Raw genomic sequence first — 23123 nt, forward strand, 5'->3', positions numbered from 1 at the left:
TTTTTAAATCTGATTAACCTGTTCTACTCTAGAGTTGGCTGTGATGACGTAGTTCTGTATCCCCAGATTCCAAGAACCTGAGTCAGAAGCATTGCTGTGGGTGTAAGGCCGCACAGCAAGTTCCAGGGCAGCCTGGACTGCAGAGTGAGACTCTGTCTCAAAAACAAATAAATAATTCATCAAAATAATTAGGTAGAAGTAAGGGGATAAATGAAAATCCTAAGTGAATAATAACTCAGCATTCCTCTCTGTTGGAGTAACATTATTACATCAGAAAATACAGTAGTGTTGCTGATCACAGTAATTACTACTTTTCCCATCTCACACATTGTACATTTTTAAAAATTTATGTGACACTTAACAAATTATCTTTGAAAATTGCTGTTGTCTGGACTAGAAGTGGAGCTCAGTCAGTGAGATGCTTCCTATCATGCATGGCACCCTATGCTGGATCTCCATACTGTATAAAACCCTGGGTCTGTAGTGAACAAATCCCCATTCTTCATTTCAGAGCCCTGGGCAACCATCTTTCTCTTTGAAGTTGACTGCTGGAGACTCCTCTCAGAGTAGAGTCAGGCAACTTTTCTGTTTTTCTCAGCATGTAGCGTAGTAGCTTCCAGGCCTATCCATGTTACAGGGTCAGAATTCCACTTTGTTCTCAAGCTCACATCCGGTTCCTTGCATATCTCTGCCAGGTTAAAAGTCTGGGAGTCACTTGTCAGCGCTGTGTCTTGCCAGTCTACTACTGATTGATTGACTTGAGTAGTGAGTGTGTTAGATGCACTTTGAGGCCATACAGAGTAGCCAGGACTCAGGCTGCGCCTGGAAAGAAAGGCTGGTGATGTAATGGGGAGAGAGGTTGGAGAGACGGCTCAGTGATTAAGAGCATATGTTGCTCTTGCCGAGGGCCTGGTTTTGATTCCCAGCTCCTTCATGGTGGTTCATAATCATCCATAACTATGATTCCCGAGATCTGAACTCCTTTGACCTCCTCAGACCCCAGGCACACTCATAGTGCTTCTACACATATGAAGGCAAAGATGACTAAGCAGTTAGGAACTTGCTGCTCTTCCAGAGAGTCAGAGTTCATTTCCCAGCGCCCACAGCTGGGGAAAGGGTGTTCTTATCACCATCCTTAGCGTAATTTCAGCTTCAGGAGATTTGATGCCATCTTCTGGCCTCTGAGGATGCTTGTAGTCATGTGACAAACCCATCTACTGCATACACACACATTCATATGCATAATAAAAATTAAATGTATAGCAGGGAAACTACCTGGTGAACTTTAATTGGAAACTTTAGAAGTGACTTAGGAGTTTTTCTAGTGCTAAAGACAAACAAGTGTAGTTGCTGGAAGAGGGCGGGATCCTTCCAGTTCAGTTACAACCACAGTAAACTGGCACACATTCATCATCCAACTGCATTTTTTTAATAAGACTTCTTTTTTTTTCAACATTTATTTATTTATTTATTTATTTATTTATTTATTTATTTATTTATTTATTTATTGTCTGCAGGCCAGAAGAGGGCACCAGACCTCATTACAGATGGTTGTGAGCCACCATGTGGTTGCCGGAAATTGAACTCAGGTCCTTTGGAAGAGCAGGCAAAGCTCTTAACCACTGAGCCATCTCTCCAGCCCCCCAACTGCATTTTTTTAGGTGGCGCATGCCTTTAATCCCAGCACTCAGGAAGCAGAGGCAGACAGAAGTCTGAGTTCAAGGACAGGGCAACATAGAGAAACCCTATTTTGACACACACACACACACACCCAGTTTCTTTTTTTTAATTTATTGGACCAGGCATTGTGATACATACTTCAAATTCCAGCACTTGGGAGTTTGGATCTAGACTGTCTGTATGTCAAATTCCAGGCCAGCCAAGGAACATGTCTCTAAAAAATTTATTATAATTATTGTCTGTGCATATGTGTGCATGTATGTGTGCCATAGTGCACATTCTCTGACTCTGTTCTACACTGACTGCAGGCTGTGCTGGTGAAGCTCTGCTCCAGTCAGTTCCCTCTCCCTGTCGGAGCCAGGATGACAGGTATTCACTGCTGCATCCTGCTCTTGGGGGTCCTAGGGTCTGACAGAGAGTCGAGCCAACTGAAGGAGTGTACAGGGTCCTGTGGGGAGGCGGCTGCACTCTGGTAGTGATGCAGGAGCATCTGTCATTTCTGCAGGCTGTTGGCTGGGGTAGTTTTCACTGGACATGTACAAGTTGTAAGTATGCCATTACTAAAAATACCTGCTGCTCAGAGCTCCCCCTTAGCTGTACTTAGTGCAGTCTATTTGGGGCCCTTCCCACTGCCAAGACACCCTGACCTCAGAGCTGCTGGATATGCTTCTCACCCTGCATGACCAGCGGCTTCCTTCCCTCCGTCGTAGCTGGCACATGGGGTAGCTGCATTTTAGTGCTGCAGGCACATGGTCAGTCTGCCCTTTATTTCCTTCCTCTTGGCTATTTTACACTTTAGGGGATCTCTTTTGTATAGCTGGTGGAAGTTATTAAAGACCAGTAGATGATGGCAAGTTATTATGCAGAGGTAACTTGGTTAAGGACCAAGTAGCAGTAGCCCTGGCTGTCTTAGAACTCACCGTAGACCAGACTAGCCTTGAACTCAGAGGCACTCTGCTACATCTGCCAACTGTGTCATTTTCTAGTAGTGAGGTATAGCCCTGGAGGAGTTCAGCTCTCTGTCTTGGAACCCAGTGACCCTTGGTGAGTGTAGCCCTCGGTTCCAAGACCGAGTTTCTGGAAGGGACGGTTTGCTTTGGTTCATGGTTTCAGAGATGTCAGTGAGTCATAGTAGGGAGGTTTGGGCTGATTGTGGTAACAGGAGTGCTTGGCCTTAACACTGCTATGGCCCGAGGAGCAGAGAGTACAGGGCAGCTTAAAGCCCTTTATGACTTACCACTGAAGACCAGGACCCAGTTGGAACCTAAAACCCTACACCCCCCCCCCTTCAATACAATAACACAAAGCCGTGGACCAAGTGTTGAAAGCATGAGCTTATGGAGGACATTTCAGATTCAAACTATGTTTGCCCATGTCTCCAAGTGCTGGTCATAGCCATCTTCTAATGTACAATGAGCTTCGCTCTTCCTGAAGTTTCCCTGCTTTGAGGTTCAGTCTCAGCTGGAAGCTGGGTTCAGTGATAGAGCAGTTGCCTGTTCTGATCAAGGCCGCAGACTTGATCCCCGAGGGCAGAGAACAAAACAGAGCACTCAAGTCCAGGGTATCTCCTGAGGCTCCAGACAAGATAAAAAAGAATGTTACAAACTTCTGATATACAAGGACACAGAGTAAACCTTCCCAGCATTCCCAGGACAGACCAGCAGTAGGAGTGGCAAGATTGCCCGGCAGAGCCAACCAGATCCAGTAGTTCTGTGTCCAGCATCTAGGGCATGGTGGTGACAGTCCTACCTCCTTGGCTTTGCTGTTTGCAGCACATGTATCCTGGACCAGCTTCACTTGGTTCCTGCAGCTTCCCTCAGTAGATATTCTGCATCCCTGGCATGTCCTGCGATCTCCATTGTGTGATACTAACCACAGCTTACATGGAATCCCTGAAAGAAAACTAGCCCTGCACTGCATTGCATGGCCTTATTTGCTTTTCTTTTGAACCATAGTATAAGCCTTCATCACCCCATCACGCAAACCTGCATGCTAGCACCACGTGGATAGTGTCATATTCTGTTACTGCATGCTAGCTAGCATCACATGGATTATGTCACATTCTCTCAGCTGAAGATATAGTTGGGCCCTTGTGGACTGTGGCTGCCATGTCCTCTTAGAGCCTATATGACATTTTCTAAGCAATCCCTTTCTATCAGTGTACTGGTGTAGGAGTTCCTTCTGTCTTTGTGTTGTTTTTATTGGTTAATAAAGAAACTGCTTTGGGCCTGTTGATAGGGCAGAACTTAGTTAGGCAGGTAAAATTAAATTGCATGCTGGAGGCAGAGTCAGAGAGAGATGCCATGGATCCGACTAAAGCAGAAGCTGAGAATTTTACCCGGTAAGCCATTGCCACGTGGCAATACGCAGATCCATAAAAATGGGTTAAATTAAGATGTAAGAATTAACCAATAAAAAGTTAGAGCTAGTGGGCTAAGCAGTGATTTAATTGATACAATTTCTGTGTGCTTATTTCTGGGCTAAGCTAGCTGGGTGGCCGGGACGAGCAAGTGGGCCCTCCCTCCTTGCAACAATTGGCACCCAACGAGGGGCTGGCTAAATTCACATAAAACCTGAGAGAGCTTAAAAAAATTCTAGACATAAATAACTTATGTAGAACTCTGTGTGATTTTCTTTGGGATTTACTGGCTTTGGGAACTGGGCAGGACAGAAGCCCCAATAAGCAGGCTCTCATGCTACAGAGAGTAAGAGGAAGTCAGGAGGACAGATAGGGAGGTGCACAGGAAATAGAAGGGGCAGACATTGAGTTTGAGAAGTTTCATTTGAGACAACTTTTTCTGGGACACTGGCAAAGGAGGAAGGTCAGCTGATGTTTTCTCTGCCCCTCTGAGCTGTCACCCCAGCATCTAGCTCCTTTGTCTTTATTGGTAAAATTGAACAATTGAAATTTAGTTAAGAACAGCAGCTTACAGTGGTCCAGGATTCCGAGCCTGCACTTCCAACCTCTTCCACTTTCTTCACACAAACCTGAGGCCTAAGAACCAATATGGTCATGTTTAGTTGCTGCATTGATCTGTCTCCTGGAACCAGTTTTCTATATTAGTTGTGTTTGCATTACTCTGACAATGGCAGAAGTTACTCACAGGTGGAAATGTCATTGTGGTTCATGGTTTCATAAGGCTTTCAGTCCATGATGTAGAGACAACAGGGTAGACTGCATGGTGGAAGGTGCTCTTCAGAGAACAGTAGACTGGGAAGCTGAGCACACAGGCCAGGAGATGGAGTAGGCATAACCTTCAAAGGCATGCTCCAAGTCACATTTCTGCCAGCCAGGACTCAACAAAAAGCTCTGATACTGTGAAAAAAAAAATGCCACAAGCAGGGGACTCAGTGCTGTGAAAACATGAGATTCTGAGAAACGTTCCAAAATCATATCATATATGGTGATTTGAACGAGAATGACCACTGTATGCTTATGGTTCAATGTTTGATTTCTTCAATTGGTGGAACTGTTTGGGGAGGATTAGGAGGTGCGGCCTTGTTGGAATAGGTATGTCACTGGGGATGGGCTTTAAGGTTTAAAAAACCCACGCCATTCCCAGTTAGGATGCTTGATCTCTCTCTCTCTCTCTCTCTCTCTCTCTCTCTCTCTCTCTCTCTCTCTCTCTTCAGCCTGAAATTGAATGCTTTCTTGATCCTGGTGTCTCTTCGCAGCAATAGAAAAGTAGCTAAGGGACCTTAAAGCTCAGTAAACTTTTCATTGGAGTGAGAATTCGTGGGGTGAACTATATGATGTCTTCACGTGTGGGACAGCATCTACTAGTGCACTCACATGTGGGATGGTTAGCATAAAGACTTCTTATCGCAGCTTGATTCCACCAGCAGGAAATTGGAAATGCCCCTGGTGCGCATTAGGAGGCTGGTAGGACTGTGATTCAGTGGTAGAATGTTCCCCTAGCTTGCAGAAGATCTTGGTTTGGACTCCAACACTGAAAAACAAACAAAAATCAAAAGAAGGCTGGTTAAGTAAACTACGGTATAATCGTATTAATAAACTCCTCAGAGGGGCTGGGGTTCTTGCTGTTCTTCCAGAGTTGTGGGTTCAGTTCCCAGAAACTACATGGCAGTGTAACTGTCTGTTACTTCAGTTCCAGGATCTGATGCCTCCCCCTTTAAAATTTTATTTATTTTTGTTTTGTGTGACAGACACTTTGCCTGCATGCATATGTATGCAGTGCCCACAGAGGGCATAAGAAGGTTTTAGACCATTGTAAGCTGCCATGTGGCTACTGGGAATTGAACCAGGGTTCTCTGTACGAGATGCTTAGGAGGAGCAGTGCCCTTAATTGCTGAGCCATGTCTCCAGTTCATTGTTATTCTTTTCCATACACATACATGCAGACAAAACACTCACACACAGTAATCAGTGTAGCTCTAGAACAAGCAGAAGTCATCCTTGCCGGAGCAATTCTAGCAGAGATGACTCCTGGGTTGGGAGCTGTATTGGTTCCTTTCTCTGCTGCTAAGACAGAGCCCCTGACAGGAGCTCTTGATTTTCCTGCCTCTTCTTCCTAAACTCTGGGATTATAGACATGCTCCACCATGCTCATTATGGAATTATTAGCTAATAGATTTTTATTTCATGTGAATTTATTAAATGATTTATTTATTCACTTATTAAAGATTTAAAAAATATTTGTCTTTACTTACACCCAGCCAGAACTTCTAAGAATAATATGCATTAGAAAAGAACTCTGGAGGAAGGGGGGCTGGAGAGATACTCAGAGGTTAAGAGCACTGGCTGCTTTTCCAGAGGTCCTGAGTTCAAGTCCCAGCAACCACATGGTGGCTCACAACCATCTGTAATGAGATCTGGTGTCCTCTTCTAGTGTGCAAGCAGAACACTATACATAATAAATAAATTTAAAAAAAAACCTCCAGGGGTTGGAGAGATGAGTCAATGGTTAAAAGCACTGACTGTTTGTTCTTCCAGAGTTCATAAGCTCAATTCTCAGAAATCACATGGTGACTCACAACTATCTATCTATAATAGGATCTGATGCCCTCTTCTGGCGTGCAGGCATATGTGCAGACAGAGTATGCATACCTAAAAAAAATACATAAATAAATAAAATTTTAAAAAATTAAATAAAAGAATTCCAGGGCTGGAAAGATGGGTCAGCAATTAAAGAGCTCTGGGTGTTCTTCCAGAGGACCTGGGTTCAGATCCCAGCATCCACATGGCAACTCACAGCTATCTGTAACTACTTTTCCAGTGGATCTGACACCCTCCTCTGGCCTTCATGCACATGGCGCACAGACGTACCTCTGTGCACATAAAATGATCACATTTAAAAAGTCATCAAAAGAGCTCCTCATGTCAGCTGTTGTTGCAGCTGTGAGTAGTAGAAGGCCTGTTGCTCTGGAGCCGAGAGTGAGCTCAGCTCTTGGGGTGTGCCATGCACTGGGAGAGAGTGGTGTGGCTGTGCTGGCGTCCACAGACAAGGACTGTGATTTCCTGGCCCTCTGTCTCAGCTTTTCCAGGCTTGTCAGTGCATCTGTTCTATTTGTCAGCTCATCAGTTCTGTGTTCCTAGGGCTTAGGAGAAAGAGGAGAATGGAGGGGAGAAGGATGAGACAGGCAGCTGGGTGTGAGGGCGGGGGTAAGGACCACAGCCCGCAGTGGTTCCCAGCAGATGCCCTTGGCATGTACTGGGCAGCATGCCTGCTGTTCCCAACACGAGACACTACCTCGTAAAAAAGTTATTTGTGGGTGTAAACAAGAGCTGTTTTTTAGTTACTGTGGAATTCCTTCTATTTGGACTTATTTGTGAGTGTTTTCTTGAACGTTTAACTCTCTGTGTGACCTCTGACTTCAGGTGCTGCTTGTGAGCAGTAGCCGCCATCCAGACCGATGGATTGTCCCTGGAGGAGGCATGGAGCCCGAGGAGGAGCCAAGTGTGGCAGCGGTCCGGGAAGTCTGCGAGGAGGTATGTGCAAAGGCCTGTGGGTACTACTGTACCTTGTCTCAACCCACTGAGTGGTATGCTGTGATCAGAGCATGTAATGGCTTCCTCTTCCCTGCTGCTACAGTGTTGACATGCAGTGTTTGTCAGCATTCTCTGTAGGAGGAAGGCTGTCAGTAATGCCTGTATCTAGTGATGTCTGCAGGGCTTTGTGACCTCTGTGGCTCTCTTCCAGCTTCATCTCTGGTACTTGTCATAGATCAGGTATCAGTGCTAACAGGAGCCAGCTGGCTAGTGTAGCTCATTCTGTTACCTACAGGAGACAGGGCCCTGGCTCCTGTCACCATGGCTAGTGAGCTAGTGCTGATGACACTGCAGCTCGAGAGGTGGTAGAATTCTAGTCATATTGTGTGCAACGTACATGGCTGTTTCTTTGACCACACCTCTACACCTTGCTAAATATGCAGGATAAACAAAAGTCGAATTGTGAGCCCTGGGTTCCCTTAGTTTGAGAACTTAGAGCCCAGGAGGGGTGGGGATGTGGCTCAGGTGTAAGAGTACTTTCCTAGTGTGTGCAAGACCCAGGGATCAGTCCCCAGTAGTCTCCTCTCTCCAAAAGTGCTCTTAGTCTCATGGAGAGAGAGAGTGCGCAGGAGGATGCAACTGGTGTTTCTCCTCAGCCTGTGGTGGCAGCACTGTGCTCAACTCTTCCATGGAGCCTCGCTTAGGACTTGTGACAAATGCAGCAGCGTCAGTTCTCTTGTCCCCAGATATTTCCTTGCCACGCATAGTGTTTTTTTTTAAATCTAATTGCTTGTTGTAGAGGGAGTTAAGCCTGATTTTACAGACATATAAAGTAGCATTTAGGACATACCAGGCCTGTGAATAGGGTTCAGTGGCAAAGGGCTTGACTAAGATGTGCAAGGGTCAATTCTTAGTATTGCCAAAACCAAGTAAAAAGATTCTGTGGGCTGGGGATGTGACTCAGTTTGCAGAGTGGTTACTGAGCATGCCTGAAGACCAGCTCTGAAGAAACTAGGGTTGTGGTACATACCTATAATCCTAGCACTACCAAGGCACAGGCAGGAGAACCAGAAGTTCAAGGTCCTCCTTGGCAGCATAGTGAATGAGGCAGCCAGAGCTACATACGTGAGGCCCTATGTCAAACAACAGCAGAAACCTGCCTGGCAGTCTTACTGGTCGAGCACTTGCTAAAGTCACGTGAGAGTTTTCATACCCAGAGCATTCTACTAGGTTTCAGGCTCTGCCACTCTTGTCTTGCCTGTCTCTCTCCTAGCTACATCTGTACTGGGACTCCTGAAGGCAGGGGCCAGGTCCCTCAGTCCTCCCTTCTTGTCCTCACTGTCCTTGCTTCTTTGGCTTTTGCCTTGGCTTGTCTCCTTGTGACTGTAGCCTGGCCAGCACTGTTCCATCCTCAGACCCTTCAAAATCAGGGTCTGCATGTTTGCCTCCTAGGTCTCTATTTGGAAGAAAAGAATTCTTCTCCCTGAATCCCCCAGCAGATTGAGTTTGGTGTTGCAGAGCCATTTCACAGATCACACACAAACTAACTTCTGCCCAAGGATGACTGTGCTCAAGCCTGTAGAGCCGTTGCCTGCTATAGCTTGGTTTTCAGAAACTTCTCGGAATGACCAGCCTGCTATAGTGTTTCATGCCTGTAATTCCAGCACTGGGGCAGAAGCAGGAAGATCACTGTAAATTTGTGGCCAGCCTGGTTTATATAGAGAATTGAGTTCCAAGACAGGTAGGATACATAGCAAGACGCTGTCTCAATAAATAAACACCTTTAGTCTATCACTTAGGAGCCAAAGGTGGGTGGGTCTCTGCCTCACAAATAGACAAAATAAGTAAAGAAATAATAAAAGAATGACCAGTAGAAGATAAAATAATATTACTATTATCATTGTTGTTGTCGTCATTATTATTAATATTACTTTTTTTATTGGATTTTTGAGACAAGGTTTTTCTGTAGCTTTGGAGCCTATCCTGGAACTAGCTCTTGTAGACCAGGCTGGCCGCGAACTCACAGACCCGCCTGCCTCTGCCTCCCATGTGCTGGATTAAAGGCGTGCGCCACCACTGCCTGGGCTGATCGTTATTATTATTTTAGTTTTTGAGACAGGGGATCAGACTGGCCTTAAACTCATAGAATCCACTTGTTTATGGGGCTGGAGAGATGGCTCAGAGGTTAAGGGCACTGGCTGCTTTTCCAGAGGTCCTGAGTTCAATTCCCAGTACCCACATGGTTCCTCACAACCATCTATATTGAGATCTGGTGTCCTCTTCTGGCCTGCAGATATACATGCACACAGAATTTGAAAAATGTGAAGATCTGAGAGAATAGTTAGTATGACATGCTTTTCCTTTGCTCTGGAGTAGAGTGACTGTCTCATGTCTTACTGCATCTGAGGTCTTAGGATTTTTAGGGTGCAGGTAGGTCCTGAAGGGCAGTATGACTTTGTACTTTGCCTTCCTATGCCTGGGACTTTCAGAACCTTTGCCTGGTTATTTCAAAAGGATGGAACTGTGGACCAGTTAGGAGGATCGATGCTGCGGAAGTCAGATCTAAATTTAGTTGGCTTCTGTTGTTTTCGTGGTGCCGAAGGCAAAGTGATGTTTGAGTTATTGTCGTGCAGTTGCGGACTCAGGCAGGATGGAGAAGACCTGAGATGGAAGAGATGGTGAAATAGAGAGAAGGAAGATGTGCCTGGGCCTGTGCAGCTCTACTGCCTGCCTGCAGCCTTGCCAGTGGGTTGGTAGCTCTGTCTTACAACACACATTTGGGTTTGATGTCTAGCTCTGGAAAGCTCTTTTTTTCCTTGTGTGGCTGGGTAGTTTTTCCTTTCCCTCCCATCCCCCCTTGTAAATGTGCTTATAGGCTCAGCCATGCTATGCTCTCTCACGTGTGTGAGAGTCACAGAACTGGTTCTGAGGATCGAGTTCAGGTCGTGAAGTTTGTCAGCAAGTGCCTTTCCCTGCTGAGCCATCTCACTACCTCTGTGCTTTTTGAGAGTCACACACTGAGCTCTTTCTAGTTACACAGGTGCTGCCAAAATGCAGCAAAGTAGGTATTTCCAGTAGGAAGTGTGCTGAGGAGACAGGGAAGGATGCAGGGCCCTCTGTTCAACATTTGCTCCCTGGAAAGTACATACCACCCCTTTGAAGAAAGAGGGGAGAATGAAATAGATATAAGATGCTTGAAAATGTCTGTCATGGGAGGACACCCTGAGTTACCTTTTCACCAGTAACAAGTGAGCCAGGTGCGGTGGTGTTCCCTTTAATCCCAACACTTAGTGTCAGAGACACGTAGATCTCTGTGAGTTCAAGGCCAGCCAGAGTAACAGTGAGACCCTATCTTTTAGAAAACAAAACAAAACAAAAAAACAGCAAAAGAAACTCACACTAAAAAGGTGGATTGAGAAAGACACCTGATGTGGCTCTGACCACTGCACTCGACATTGGCCTGCATACATCACACACTCATGCCCAGAAAGCACGAGTACACAGGACAGGGTGAGGAGGAGGACCTGCACTGGGGCTTCTGCACACACACACACACACACACACACACACACACACACACACACACACTGCAGTTGCCAGCCTCTCCCCGGGTTGCTGACCGATGACCTAACTCCACTTTCTAGAGTAAATGTGTTGTAACTAATATATTCTCCAGTGCTAATCGTCACAAACTAGAATAGACTTATAGTCCAGGCTTTGAGAATTGAAACCAGATTTCCCACCCACATAAAATGTGTGGCAGGACTTCAAAAAGAGCCATTCTTGGTCCCAGATTGTCCTTTTATTGCATCTAGCAGTCTTGGTCCATTCCTACCATGTGCCAGCCCCACCTCCATACCATCATCATCACAGAAAGCGCAGACAGCCTCACAGGCTTCCACTCTGTAGGGGACGCTGCTTTGGCAGGTTTGCCGTTCTTCTTGTCCTTACAGACCTGCTGCTGAGTCGCTTGTGCTCGCTTTGTAACTGTCCAGCTCCTGCTGTTTAGGGAGGGCAAGCCTCAGTATGGAGGACAGTTTGCCCAGGAGTCAGAAGAGAGCACAGTATTGTTCAGTAGTCATACACCTGCAGATGGACCTGAGAGCTAGCCATGGCCTTCCCACTCATAGGCGAAGAGGACATTGTCAGTAAAGGAAGAAGACACATACCCATCTCACTCGGATCGGGCTGGGAGATGGCTCTGGCTGCTCTTCCAGAGAAGTCAGGTTCCATTCCCGGCACCATTGCTGCTAACAATTGCAGGTGACGCTAGTCCCTGGGGATCTGACACCTCCTAGTGACCTCCTTGGGCACTAGGCACACTCATACACATACAGGCATAGCATTCATACTCATTTATTGTGGTTGAAGCAGGGTCTCACTGTGTAGTGTTGTCTTGCCTGGATCTCACTCTGCCTCCACCTGCTCCTGGCCCCCGAATTGGGATCAAAGACATATATTAGCATGCTCAGCTAAAGACACTGTCTCCTCTGCTAGCTCTGGAATTTACTGTGTAGACCAGTTTGGGTTTGAACCTGCAGAGATCAACCTGCCTCTGTTCTGTCTCCCAGGTTCTGGGACTAAAGGCGTGCACCATCATGCCTGGCCAAGCATTTTTTTTTTTTTTTAATGTGAACATTTGGAAACAGACATCTGTTTCCTTTGTGTTTTTGCCTGCCAAAGCCTTTCTTATCTATTGTAGGCGTCTCAGAACTGTTCTCAAATATCAGAGTCATAATAGGGAAGGTCGTTAGAAATACATAGATGAGGTGGCAGAAGAGGGCTTGACAGGTAGAGGGCCTGTTGTCAAGACTACAGGCTGAGTTCTGTCCCTAGAGCCCAGAGCCCATGGAAGAAAGAGGGAACAGTAGTTCTCTTGCAAGTTGTCCTCTGACCCAACTTAGGAGCTTGGTGCAAACACACAAATTAATAAATATAATTGAAAATAGGCAGAAGCAGGTATCCTACAAGTTTGAGACTAACCTGGTTTATATAGTGATTTCCAGGTAGCAGAGTTGCTTGCCTGGCCCGCATGAGACCCTGTCTCAAAGAAAAAGAAAGGGTTCAGCTTGTAAGGACAGTCGCTGCCGCAGCTGATTGATGTTCAGCTCCCAGACTCATATAGTACAGGAAAGAACCAAACTTTACGAGTTGTTCTCTATTTTTGTATTCTCACTGTTATATGTGAGTGTGTATACATGCACTGTAGCATGAGGGCTGGCTTGTTGGGGTATCTGTTCCCGCCCGGTACCCCACAGCTGGCAAGTCCCAGAGAAAATCAACCACACAGAGATCTCTTTAAGTTTTAAAGCTGATTGGCCCATTAGGTCAGGCTTCTTATTAGTCCTTGTAACTTATATTAATCCATTATCATTATCTATGTTAGTCACACGGCTCAGTACCTTTCTCAGTGTGACAGCTCACATGTTGCTGCTTTGGTGGTCTGCGCAGAAGTGGCAGAGGAAGCTTCCTGCTTCCCAGAATACTCCCAGTCTCTTTGCTCCACCCCTACTTCCTGTCTGGCTTTCCCGCCTATACTGCCTGCCTGGCCAATCAGTGTTTTATTAAGATATGATTGACAGAATACAGACAATTCTCCCACACCAATGCACTCTTGAAGTAATAGATAAAAATGTAAAAAGCCAGGCCCAGCATGACAGTACACACCTTTCCTCCCCATACACAAGAGGCCGAGGCAGCACAGGGCCAGCCTGGTCTACATTGTGAGTTGCAGGTTAGCCAGGGCTGCATGATAAAATCTTGGTGTTTTCATATCTGCATCTCATTTTTTTATTGGTGATTTTAAGGTTTTAAGTATAGTGTGAGTGACTTGGCTAGTGGGTGTGGAGGTGAGGGGTAGATGAATCCCTACTCTTAAGCCATAGCTTTCTTTCCCTGTACCTCCCATTTGCAAGACCAGTGGGCATCTGAGCTCTGTCCATAGAAACCTCCATTTCAATTCCTTTTCCCCTTTTTTTTTTGGTTAGAGCCACTCTATTGTCCTCTCACTCTACAGTAGTGCTGTAATTATTTTAATTATTTTGTTTCTCTAAACTAAGCACTAAAGATACCAAACTGGGTTTTCTTGCTGTCGATAATTAAATCTTCCCTACTTCCCAATCGTAGGTAGGGTGAATTTTGTAAGTTTGGTCATTTGTGTTAGTTTCCTTAAATGTTAGCAGGTCCTTAGTCAGAGAAGTGACCAATTTAATGGGATTGTAGAATTTAAAAGTATTGTAGCAATAGCACACTTTCAGTGTAAATAACTACCCAAATTATCTGTCTGCCGTGTAACAACTGAAATAGCCAGATGTGTTGACACATGCCTTTTATCCTAGCACTCCGGAGGCAAAGGTAGGTAGCTCTCAATGAGTTTGAGGCTAGCCTAGTCTATATAGTCTATACAGCAAGGCCTAGAACAGCCAGAGCTACATAGAGAGAGACCTTGTACCAAAAAAAAAAAAAAAAAAAAAAAAAGGAAATCAACCAACCAACCAAAAACTGGATTAGTGATCTATGAGCTGGGAAAGGCGCCTCTGCTCCTGTATTCCCAGCATTTGGGACAGTGAGGCAGGAGGGTCAAGAGTTTAGAGTTATCCTGGGTATCTCAGGACTCTGTGTCAAAACCTAAATAAGAAATAAGGAAAGAAAAACCCTCTTTCTACTCAGCTTATCACATAACTGAATAGCACCCACTGGTGAGCAGTTAATTCAGTAGCTAAGTACAGAGATTAGAATCTGCTGTTAGAGAGCATTGTGCTGTGTTTGGACTAGCTTGTGTTGGAAGCCTGTTGAATAGAGGTTGAATTACTGGGATAACAGCCAGTCTCTTATTAAGTGAAACGAGTCCAGCAGAGTCTTCCAGAATAGTTGTGTTTGCTTTCCTATCCAGCTCCACATTCCAGGAAGGATCTTGAGTCACTAGGAAGGGTGTGTATGGGTTCACAGTGACTTCAGCAAACACTGACTGCAGCCCCTGCCTCCAGATCCTCCACAGTCAGGACACTGGGCTCAGATAAGGGTTTCCATCTGCCTGAAAGGCAGCGTCAGCAGCTTCCTTTTTGCTCACTAACGCTACAGAGGCCAGCTGCCTAGCAGAGCTTACTGCACAGGGAGTCAATCTGGAGTCTGGTTGTATCTCAGAGAGATCTCCTATGGTGCACTTGTGTGTATGTGTGATGTGCACGTGTGTGCACAGTGGTGGGTGTTTCTTGGCTCTCTACCTTGGGCTTTGAAAAGGATCTCACTGGATCTCACTGAGACCTTTAGGGAAGACCTTGACTTGTAAGCTAGTTTGCAAAAGCAATATCCTGTCTCAGAGCTGGAACAGTAGGCAAGGATGTGTGCTATTGGAGATTGGCAGCCTGGGTTCCAGGAGGTCTCATAAAGGTAGGAGGAGAGAACCAGAACTTGGAAGGTAGAGGCAGGTGAATTCAAGGGCAGCCCGGTCCAAAGATTGGGTTCCAGGACGGACAGGACTTCACAGAGAAATCCTGTCTCAAACGAAAAATAAAGGTAGAAGGAGAGAAGTGGCTGCACAAAGATGTCTTTCGACCTCTACGTGAGTGCCGTGGCATGCACATGCCCTCACTATAGAAACACATCAGTGCACACAGTAAAAACAAAAGAAACATTTTAAATAAACCTGAAACAATCTAGATAGAGCACTGAATTCTCAGGGTCACAGCACAAATGCTGAGCCAGCCATGGCAGTGCACACCTGCAGTCCCAGCACTTGTGAGGCAAAGACTCAAGCTCATCCTTGACTTCATAGCAAGTTTAAGGGCAGCTTGGCAAAGCTTAGTAGCACAGTGCTTTCTACAATGTATGGAGCCCCAAGATCAAGTCCCAGCACAATACAGAACCTAGCTGAGTGTTTGTTGAATGTACTGAAAGGTGTGTGATTTTAATTTAAAAACATGGTGTGGTGATGTTCATTTGTGGTCCCAGCACTAGGCGGGTAGAGGTTGGGGGATCATGAACTCAAGGAGCCTGAGTTACACAGCAAGCCCCTGACTCAAAAGATCAAGGGCTGGGGTTTAGCCAGCCCTTTGGTTAAGGGATGGGATTAAGCCCTGTGGTTAGAGGCTAGAGGGATTTGATACAACTTCGCGTTCATTATCTTGACTAATAGGGAGCATGGAGCTCAACTGACAATAAGCACTGAGAGTGGAGGAGGAACAGAAATGATGGCAGCTCCGGTGAGGGTGTGTGTGTCTCAGTGCTGTTGCACAAGCCACTCCCCAGTCAGTGGCCTGAAGTAGCAGGATTTCCTGCTGCTCACTTGTGGAGTTAGCTTTGGCTTTTTTTTTTTTTAATTTTTATTTTCAAGACAGGGTTTCTTTGTGTTGCTTTGGAGTCTGTCCTAGAACTAGCTTTTGTAGACCAGGCTGGCCTCGAACTCACAGACATCTACCTGCCTTTGCTTCTGAGTTCTGGGACTAAAGGCATGCACCGCTACCACCTGGTGGTGTTAGCTTTTGATCCAGTTTCTCTCTCCAGGTTAGAGACTAAAGAGCCATAGACCTGGTGTAGTAATATTTCATTTGTATTTTAATAAATAAAGCTTGCCTGAAATCAGAATGCAAAACAACCACACTAGTCAGCCATACATGCCAGGCAGTGGTGTCACACCTTTAATCCAACGAGCCACAGTAGTTAGTCAGAGAGGCCAGGCAGTGGTGTGCACACAGCACTAGAGAGGAATATAAGGCAGGGCAAGACAGGAACTCTCTCTTTCAGTCTGAAGAGTTCATAGAGGTGGGGGCTCTCAAGTGGCTTGTCTGCTTTGCTTTTCTGATCTTCAACTTGAACCTCAATATCTGTCCCTGGGTTTTTATTATTTGTGTTACACTGAGAAACTGTAGTCTTCCATCCTTGGGAGTCTAGCAAAGGCAGAGTGACATAACCATGCCAGGGTTCCAGGAAGAAAGCATCGGAAAGCTTCTTGAGGCCTCAGTTTGGAACCACTGTGGCCAGAGTAAATCATGGAAGGCTAGGTCCATGGAAGCAGAAGATTCTGCCTGGAAAGGAGGAACTGCACACTACATGTCAGCCAGAGGGTGTAGGCCCAGGGAGAGCTGGGGTTGGGAGCTGATCGGCAGTTGCTCAACTAGAGTGCGCAAGTTTGACTTTCAGTCCTGCAGACTCTATGCGCTGTGGGCAGAAGGGGCTTTCTCAGTGGTTTGTTTGTTTCTGTGAGTGTAAGTGAATTATAGACAGAGGCCAGAAGTGGGTGTTACATCAATCCCTTGGAGTTGCAGGCAGTAGTGAACTCCCTAATGTGGGTGCTGGGAACAAACCCAGATCCTCTGCAAGAGCTGAATATGCTTGCTAATACTTACTCCCCAGCCCCGCTGTCTGTTTGATGCTTAAAATTTTCATTGAAAGGAAAACCATATGGGTGTGGTCCTTTCCCTCTGTAGTTGCCAGAGCTCGCCCTATTTCTGGGTGTCCTGCAGCACTTGACTTAGAACTGCCTCCAGAAGCTCCTCTGGGCCTGAGGTTTCTGCCCTCCACAGGGAGCTTCAAGCCACAGCTCTTTAACACTTACGGATTTGTCTTCAGAGCGCGTCAGCTTCCACCTCTGTTTTTCCTTTTTCCTTCAAGACAGGGTTTCTCTGTGTTACAGTCCTAGCTGTCCTGGCACTCGCTCTGCAGACCAGGCTGGTCACAGACTCACAGAGATCCGCCTGCTTCTGCCTCCAAGTGCTGGGATTAAAGGTGTGTGCGCCACCACCGCCTGGCTGGAAAACTGCTCTTTGAATCAAGAAAGTAGCTGAAGCTATCAGCCACAGATCAACATTCTGACTAGCGTTCGCTTCTACCCTGAGTTGTCCAAGGTTGGCTACTTGGGTGTTGACAGCACTGGTCCCAGCTCTAGGTCAGTGTCTCACTGGTTTTTTTTGGCCTTCGCTTTAGGGTCACAAAAGATACCTGCAGTAGTTCCAGGTTTCAGGTCCCTGCCTGATGTGCAAGACGTGTAGTGTTTCTTTTTGTCCAGTCTCCCTAGAGTGGTGGCAAATCTTTCCCACAAGTGGTCCTGCTGGGAATTATTGGCTCAAAATGGGTCCCATGCAGCACCTCTGAGTACCTTGCTCAGGCATGCCTTCCCCAGTTGAGGTGCATTTTGAAACTGAACAGAATCTGGGTGCTCTGATGGTGAGGGTGAAATGACATCTGTGCCTGCCAGACACCTACCATGAGGGAACTGGGAACCCCACTTCGGAAAGAGCTGGCTCACCTGAGCTACGAGTAAAGCAGGTCTGTGGGGCCTACCTGTTTGTGCTTTTCTGAGCTGTGTACCCGTATGGGAGAGACAGGCCTAGGCTTTTCAAATGCTTTCATAGGAGTACAGAACCCCTTCAAGGAAAAAGATACAGTGTGTGTGTGTGTGTGTGTGTGTGTGTGTGTGTGTGTGTGTGTGTGTGTGTGTGATTTTAAGTATTTATATTAATGATTTGGGGTTGGAGAAATGACTCAGCGGTTAAAAGCACTGGCTGCTCTTCCAGAGGACCCAAGTTTAATTTCCAGCAACTACATGGCTACTCACAGCTGTCTATAACTCTAGGATCTGACAACCTTACATAGACACACATGCAGGCAAAGTATCAATTAAAAAGAAAAAGATACTATTTTTATAATTTTTACTGTGTGTATTGGTGTTTTGTCTGCATGTGTGTTTGTGTGAGGGTTCAGATATTGGATTTATAGGAGCTGCCTTGTGGGTACTGGAATTTGAACCCCAGTCCTCTGGAAGAGCAATCACTGCTCTTAACTGCTGAGCCATCTCTCCAGCCCAAAGGTTTTTTGTTTGTTTTTCTTTTAAATAGGTAGTTTATTGGGTGTGGTAGTGCACACCTTTCATCCCAGCACTGAGGGGCAGGGGCAGGGGCAGGGGCAGGAGGATCTCTGTGAGTTCAAAGCTATCCTGGTCTACATAGCAAGTTTCAGGCCAACCATGAATACCACATAGAGAACCTGTCACAAACAAACAAATAATAAAATAAAAAGACAGTTGCCTATTTTTGTTAACTGGGTAGAAAATAAGCCAGGCAATAGTGGCTCATGCCTTTAATCCCAGCACTCAGGAAGCAGAGGTAGGCAGATTTCTCTGAGTTCAAGACCAGCTTAACCCTAGATAGAAAAAACTAGAATGTGCACAGTATATTTGGGGCAAGTTTGTGTTTGGCTGCTTTTGCACTGTGGAGGATTAAATTGCCTGCCTGCCACATACTGGGCCAGCATTCTGACCCGGCCCAGCCCCATACCATGTGCTGTTGGAGTTCAAGGAAGCAGTCTCTGTTCATGGATGACGAAGACAGATTCTTAGGAGTGTTCAGGTAGAGGCTTTTTCTGGAGTGGGGCTTGACATGTAGGTGACTGAACAAGTCTGCACCAATGCCTGTCTGCACCAATGCACTCCATTTCCACGTGTCTGAGTCAGATGTCTGAGCCAGGCTGCTGTCAGGTGCTGTGCTGATGCCTGTCCAGACCTGCATTCGCTGTCATGTGGGTGGTAAAAATACCCGAGTTCACACTACTGGCAGCATTGGAGACTCACAGTTGAGAGCTGGCTTCTGAGAACTGTGAAGACATCCATGGTTTAAAGGAGTGGTCCCAGGGGAGATCTCCATGAAGACCCTTCCTGCACTAGCGTTAGGCTGGACCAAAGTCTCTGTTCTGTATTTGTGATGCTGGGCATCACACTGGCCTCCATGCTCAGCACACACCCCACCTGGGCATCACACCCGGCCTCCATGCTCAGCACAAACCCCACCTGGGCATCACACCCGGCCTCCATGTTCAGCACACACCCCACCTGAGCTGTTCTTCAACCCTAAAATCCTCTTTTATATTTTCTTTGTTGTATTGGGCGGGGTGATCCAGGTTGTCCTCAGACTCATGCCAGGCCTCCTGTCTCAGTCTCCTGTGTGTTGAAATTGCAGGTGTGAGTCACTATGCCTGGCTTCTGAAATTTCTTTAAGGGCATTTCCTCTAAGAAACTACTAAGTCCCAGTTTTTAAAACTGGTAAGTAATGCCCAGAAATATTCCAGCAAAATTCTTCAAAGACCTCGAAAGAACAGTACTCAATTTCATTTGCAAAAGCAAAAAACCTAGGATTGCCAAAACAATCCTGGGCAATAAAAGAACTTCTGGAGGCATCACAATCCCTGACTTCAAACGCTACTACAGAACTACAGCACTGAAAACAGCCTGGTACTGGCATAAGAACAGACAGGAGGACCAATGGAACCAAATAGAAGACCCGGATATCAATCTACACATCTTCGAACACCTGATATTTGATAAAGAAGCAAAAAATATCAAATGGAAAAAAGAAAGCATATTTAACAAGTGGTGCTGGCATAACTGAATATCAACATGTAGAAGAATAAAAATAGACCCATATCTATCACCATGCACAAAACTCAAGTCCAAATGGATCAAAGACCTCTACATAAAGCCAGCCATACAGAACCTTATAGAAGAGAGAGTGGGAAGTACACTTGAATCCATTGGCACAGGGAACCACTTCCTAAATATAACCCCAGCAGCACAGACACTGAGAGAAACAATTAATAAATGGGACCTCCTGAAACTGAAAAGCTTTTGTAAAGCAAAGGACACGGTCAACAAGACAAAATGACAGCCACAGAATGGGAAAAGATCTTCACTAACCCCACATCAGACAGAGGTCTGATCTCCAAAATATACAAAGAACTCAAGAAACTGGACACCAAAAGAACAAATAATTCAATAAAAAAAAATGGAGTACAGACCTATGAAGGCGTAAGTCACAAACAATCCCACACCAGTTTGGAATTATGATTAATAGAATGGTTATTTATTCAAAGGGGAAAAAACTTACAGATTACCGTCCCAGACAACAGCCCCTCTGCGTGAACAGGAAAGGAGTCTAGGAGCCGGAAGTGGAGCCCGAAGCCAGAGAGACAGTGGAGGACAGCTGCTGCTTTTTTAAAGAGAGAGAGACCACGCCCCAATGGGCTGGTATCTCAGCGGCTATTGGCCAAGTCATGAGAGGAAAGTAACTACATTTATATAATCTTCAATCCCATCGAAGATCTGAGAAGGGAAATAATGTTTCCTGAGTAATTAGGAAGTGCAATCAAACAACTTTCAGAATACGTAACAAATCACAGAGACAACTGGCTACCTGGGCAAACACCCAAAGACATGTTTGCAGCGTTGAAGCAACCAACTTTGGCTAAGGCCTGATGTAACTGACATACCATTTTCAAAGGCAAGAAATTTTTCAAAACTATCTTACCCTGTCTTGGTAGGATATGACAGTCCTGTTTTATCCATTTACGGATATTCTGTAACTCTGTCAGTAGTTGAGGTATGGACATTTCTTTACCCAAAGGCCAGTTCTGGCAAGAAGAAAGGCTCCAGGTGGAGTGTCTTTGGTGCTCAACATTCTCGCGGGAATAGATCAGTGTTGCCAGGAGCGATTGTGTCTCCCTATCACAGAACTCTGAATTAGATTAAAGGCCATTTTCTACAGCTCTTTGAAGAGGTTGAAGATTATCTATCTATACTGAATATAATCTCTATCTAAAGAACCTGATTAGTCTAATTATAAATGACAAACTTAGATGATTATTGATCTATATAATTCCCAATACCTATCTAACTTAAAGACTGAGACAATAAACAACTGTGTAATAAATGAGGACAATATGACCTCCAAATATAAACAGTGTGCAAGTATACATTGCAATATGGTAAATATATATCAATACATAAACAATATATAAGTATCTTAATAAGAGGTAGAAGTCTACAATACAATATGGTAAATATACATATATCAACACATAAAAATGTTTTAAACAGAGGTAGAAGCATGAATACATACAATAGTGAACATAATTTAACTTTGTATCAATATATAAGAATCGATACCAATATATTTGTCTAAAAGCAATAACTCACAAGTACAAATCTACTATCCCATAATCCAGTTATCCCTCTTTTTTTTTAAAGATTCCTGCGCTTATAAAATTCCTCCCCCAACCCTCAACCGTATACTAATTATAACCAACCCCTAAATGATGTCCCTAGACCCAAGGACAAACTTTACTGGGAGAGGGGACATCGTTCTCTAGAATTACTTCCAGCTGTCATGGGGGCGACGTTCTTTCTGGGGGATCCTGTGAAAGTAAAATGATGGCTAAATTTCAAGATCAATGTCTTTTAAAATTGCAAATAGTCTCTGAGTATTTTGTGGAGGTCTGGCCAGAATGTTGTACAAGATGTGCACCATTTCAGCTAACCATGTTGGAACCATCTTGTGCATCTGGTACCCAAAACAGGTCTTGTAGTAGCGCTATCAGTATCATGGCGTCATATCAACCGGATGGAGTTGTTGTTATGGGGCCCCATCTTCTTCCTGGAAACTTCAAATGTCACTGCAGGAAAATCTCATTGTTCATTGTGGAAAACTTAAACAGTAATCATATAGACATATACAGACATACATATATTCAATGAAAGGCATGATAGATATATTTAATGAAAGGTATGATAGATATGAAGAAAAGTAAAGATGTTTTCTAAGCTCATATTTCTTTATGTCCCATATCATGGCTCTTGACATGAGACAGAAACTCCAGAAATTCTGGGTTTTTCTTTTAACAACAGGCTTGGAATTAGAGAGGGACTGAGCCAGAGTCCAACTCCAAAACCAGCTCTATAAATTTAGAAATATGATTTAGTATATTTTACTTACAGAACCTATTCAGTTTTCTTGATAGTCCCTATTGGGCCGTTATCTTCCCTCTGTCAGTGTTCAAATATCCAGGGTCCCTTGAATTTTTCAAAGATGAGTGTTTTCCTGTGGAGATAAGAACAGAACCCTGCCCCCATTCTATATGTTTTTCTTACCACCTGTATGAATATCATCATTGTAGATAAGCTGTCATTTCTCCTTTCCAAGAGGTTTCTCCTCTTCAAATCGAACCTTTATTAATTTTGATGGTATCCACAATTTTTCTTCTCCTATGGAAACAAGAGCAAAACCCCTTCCCCAACGTAGCACATCTCCTGGCTTCCATTGAGAGGTCAGCACGTCTTTGAAATAAACAGGTTGGTTTAGTTCAGAAGTTTTTTCCATTATCCAATGCCTCTCTGCTGCTGTTGTTCCTTTCTCATTAGCATTAAGGAAATTCAAGGTTAATAAAGCATTATGCAATCTATTTCTGGGAGTATCTTTCGTCCCTTTCTGTTTGTTCAGCATATCCTTTATAGTACGATTTGATCTTTCTATAACTGCCTGACCTGTAGGATTATTTGGTATGCCTGTAATGTGTTTTATATTATAATAAGCAAAAAAGCGTTTCATTTTCTTAGATACATATGCTGGGCCATTGTCTGTCTTTATTTGTGCAGGTATACCCATGATGGCCATAACTTCCAATAAATGTGTGATTACCGAATCAGCCTTTTCTGAGCTCAGGGCAGTTACCC

The 23123-nt window shown here is 44.9% G+C and overlaps 1 protein-coding gene and 1 long non-coding RNA gene across 5 annotated transcripts in view; one reads left to right on the forward strand and one right to left on the reverse strand.

Annotated features, from left to right (window-relative positions):
- Positions 1-23123, forward strand: part of Nudt3 (nudix hydrolase 3) — a 54203-nt gene that overhangs the window by 17637 nt on the left and 13443 nt on the right. The window contains exon 2 of the mRNA XM_085679907.2: positions 7520-7630. Within this exon, the coding sequence (XP_085536033.1) occupies positions 7520-7630 (111 nt within the window). The remainder of the gene's footprint in view (positions 1-7519; positions 7631-23123) is intronic.
- LOC146890872 (uncharacterized) lies at positions 1776-21522 on the reverse strand. Of its 4 annotated transcripts, none has more exons than XR_015735499.1 (4): positions 20503-21522; positions 5474-5630; positions 4785-4996; positions 1776-3248 (listed from the first exon to the last, which is right to left on the reverse strand). It is a non-coding gene; the product is annotated as an uncharacterized LOC146890872 (long non-coding RNA). The 4 variants fall into 4 exon arrangements; XR_015735500.1 differs by lacking the exon at positions 1776-3248 and adding an exon at positions 4444-4675; XR_015735498.1 differs by lacking the exon at positions 1776-3248 and having other exon boundaries at positions 4444-4996.

Source organism: Myodes glareolus, chromosome 18, assembly GCF_982192425.1.
Source record: "Myodes glareolus chromosome 18, mMyoGla1.1, whole genome shotgun sequence".
NCBI lineage: Eukaryota > Metazoa > Chordata > Mammalia > Rodentia > Cricetidae > Myodes > Myodes glareolus.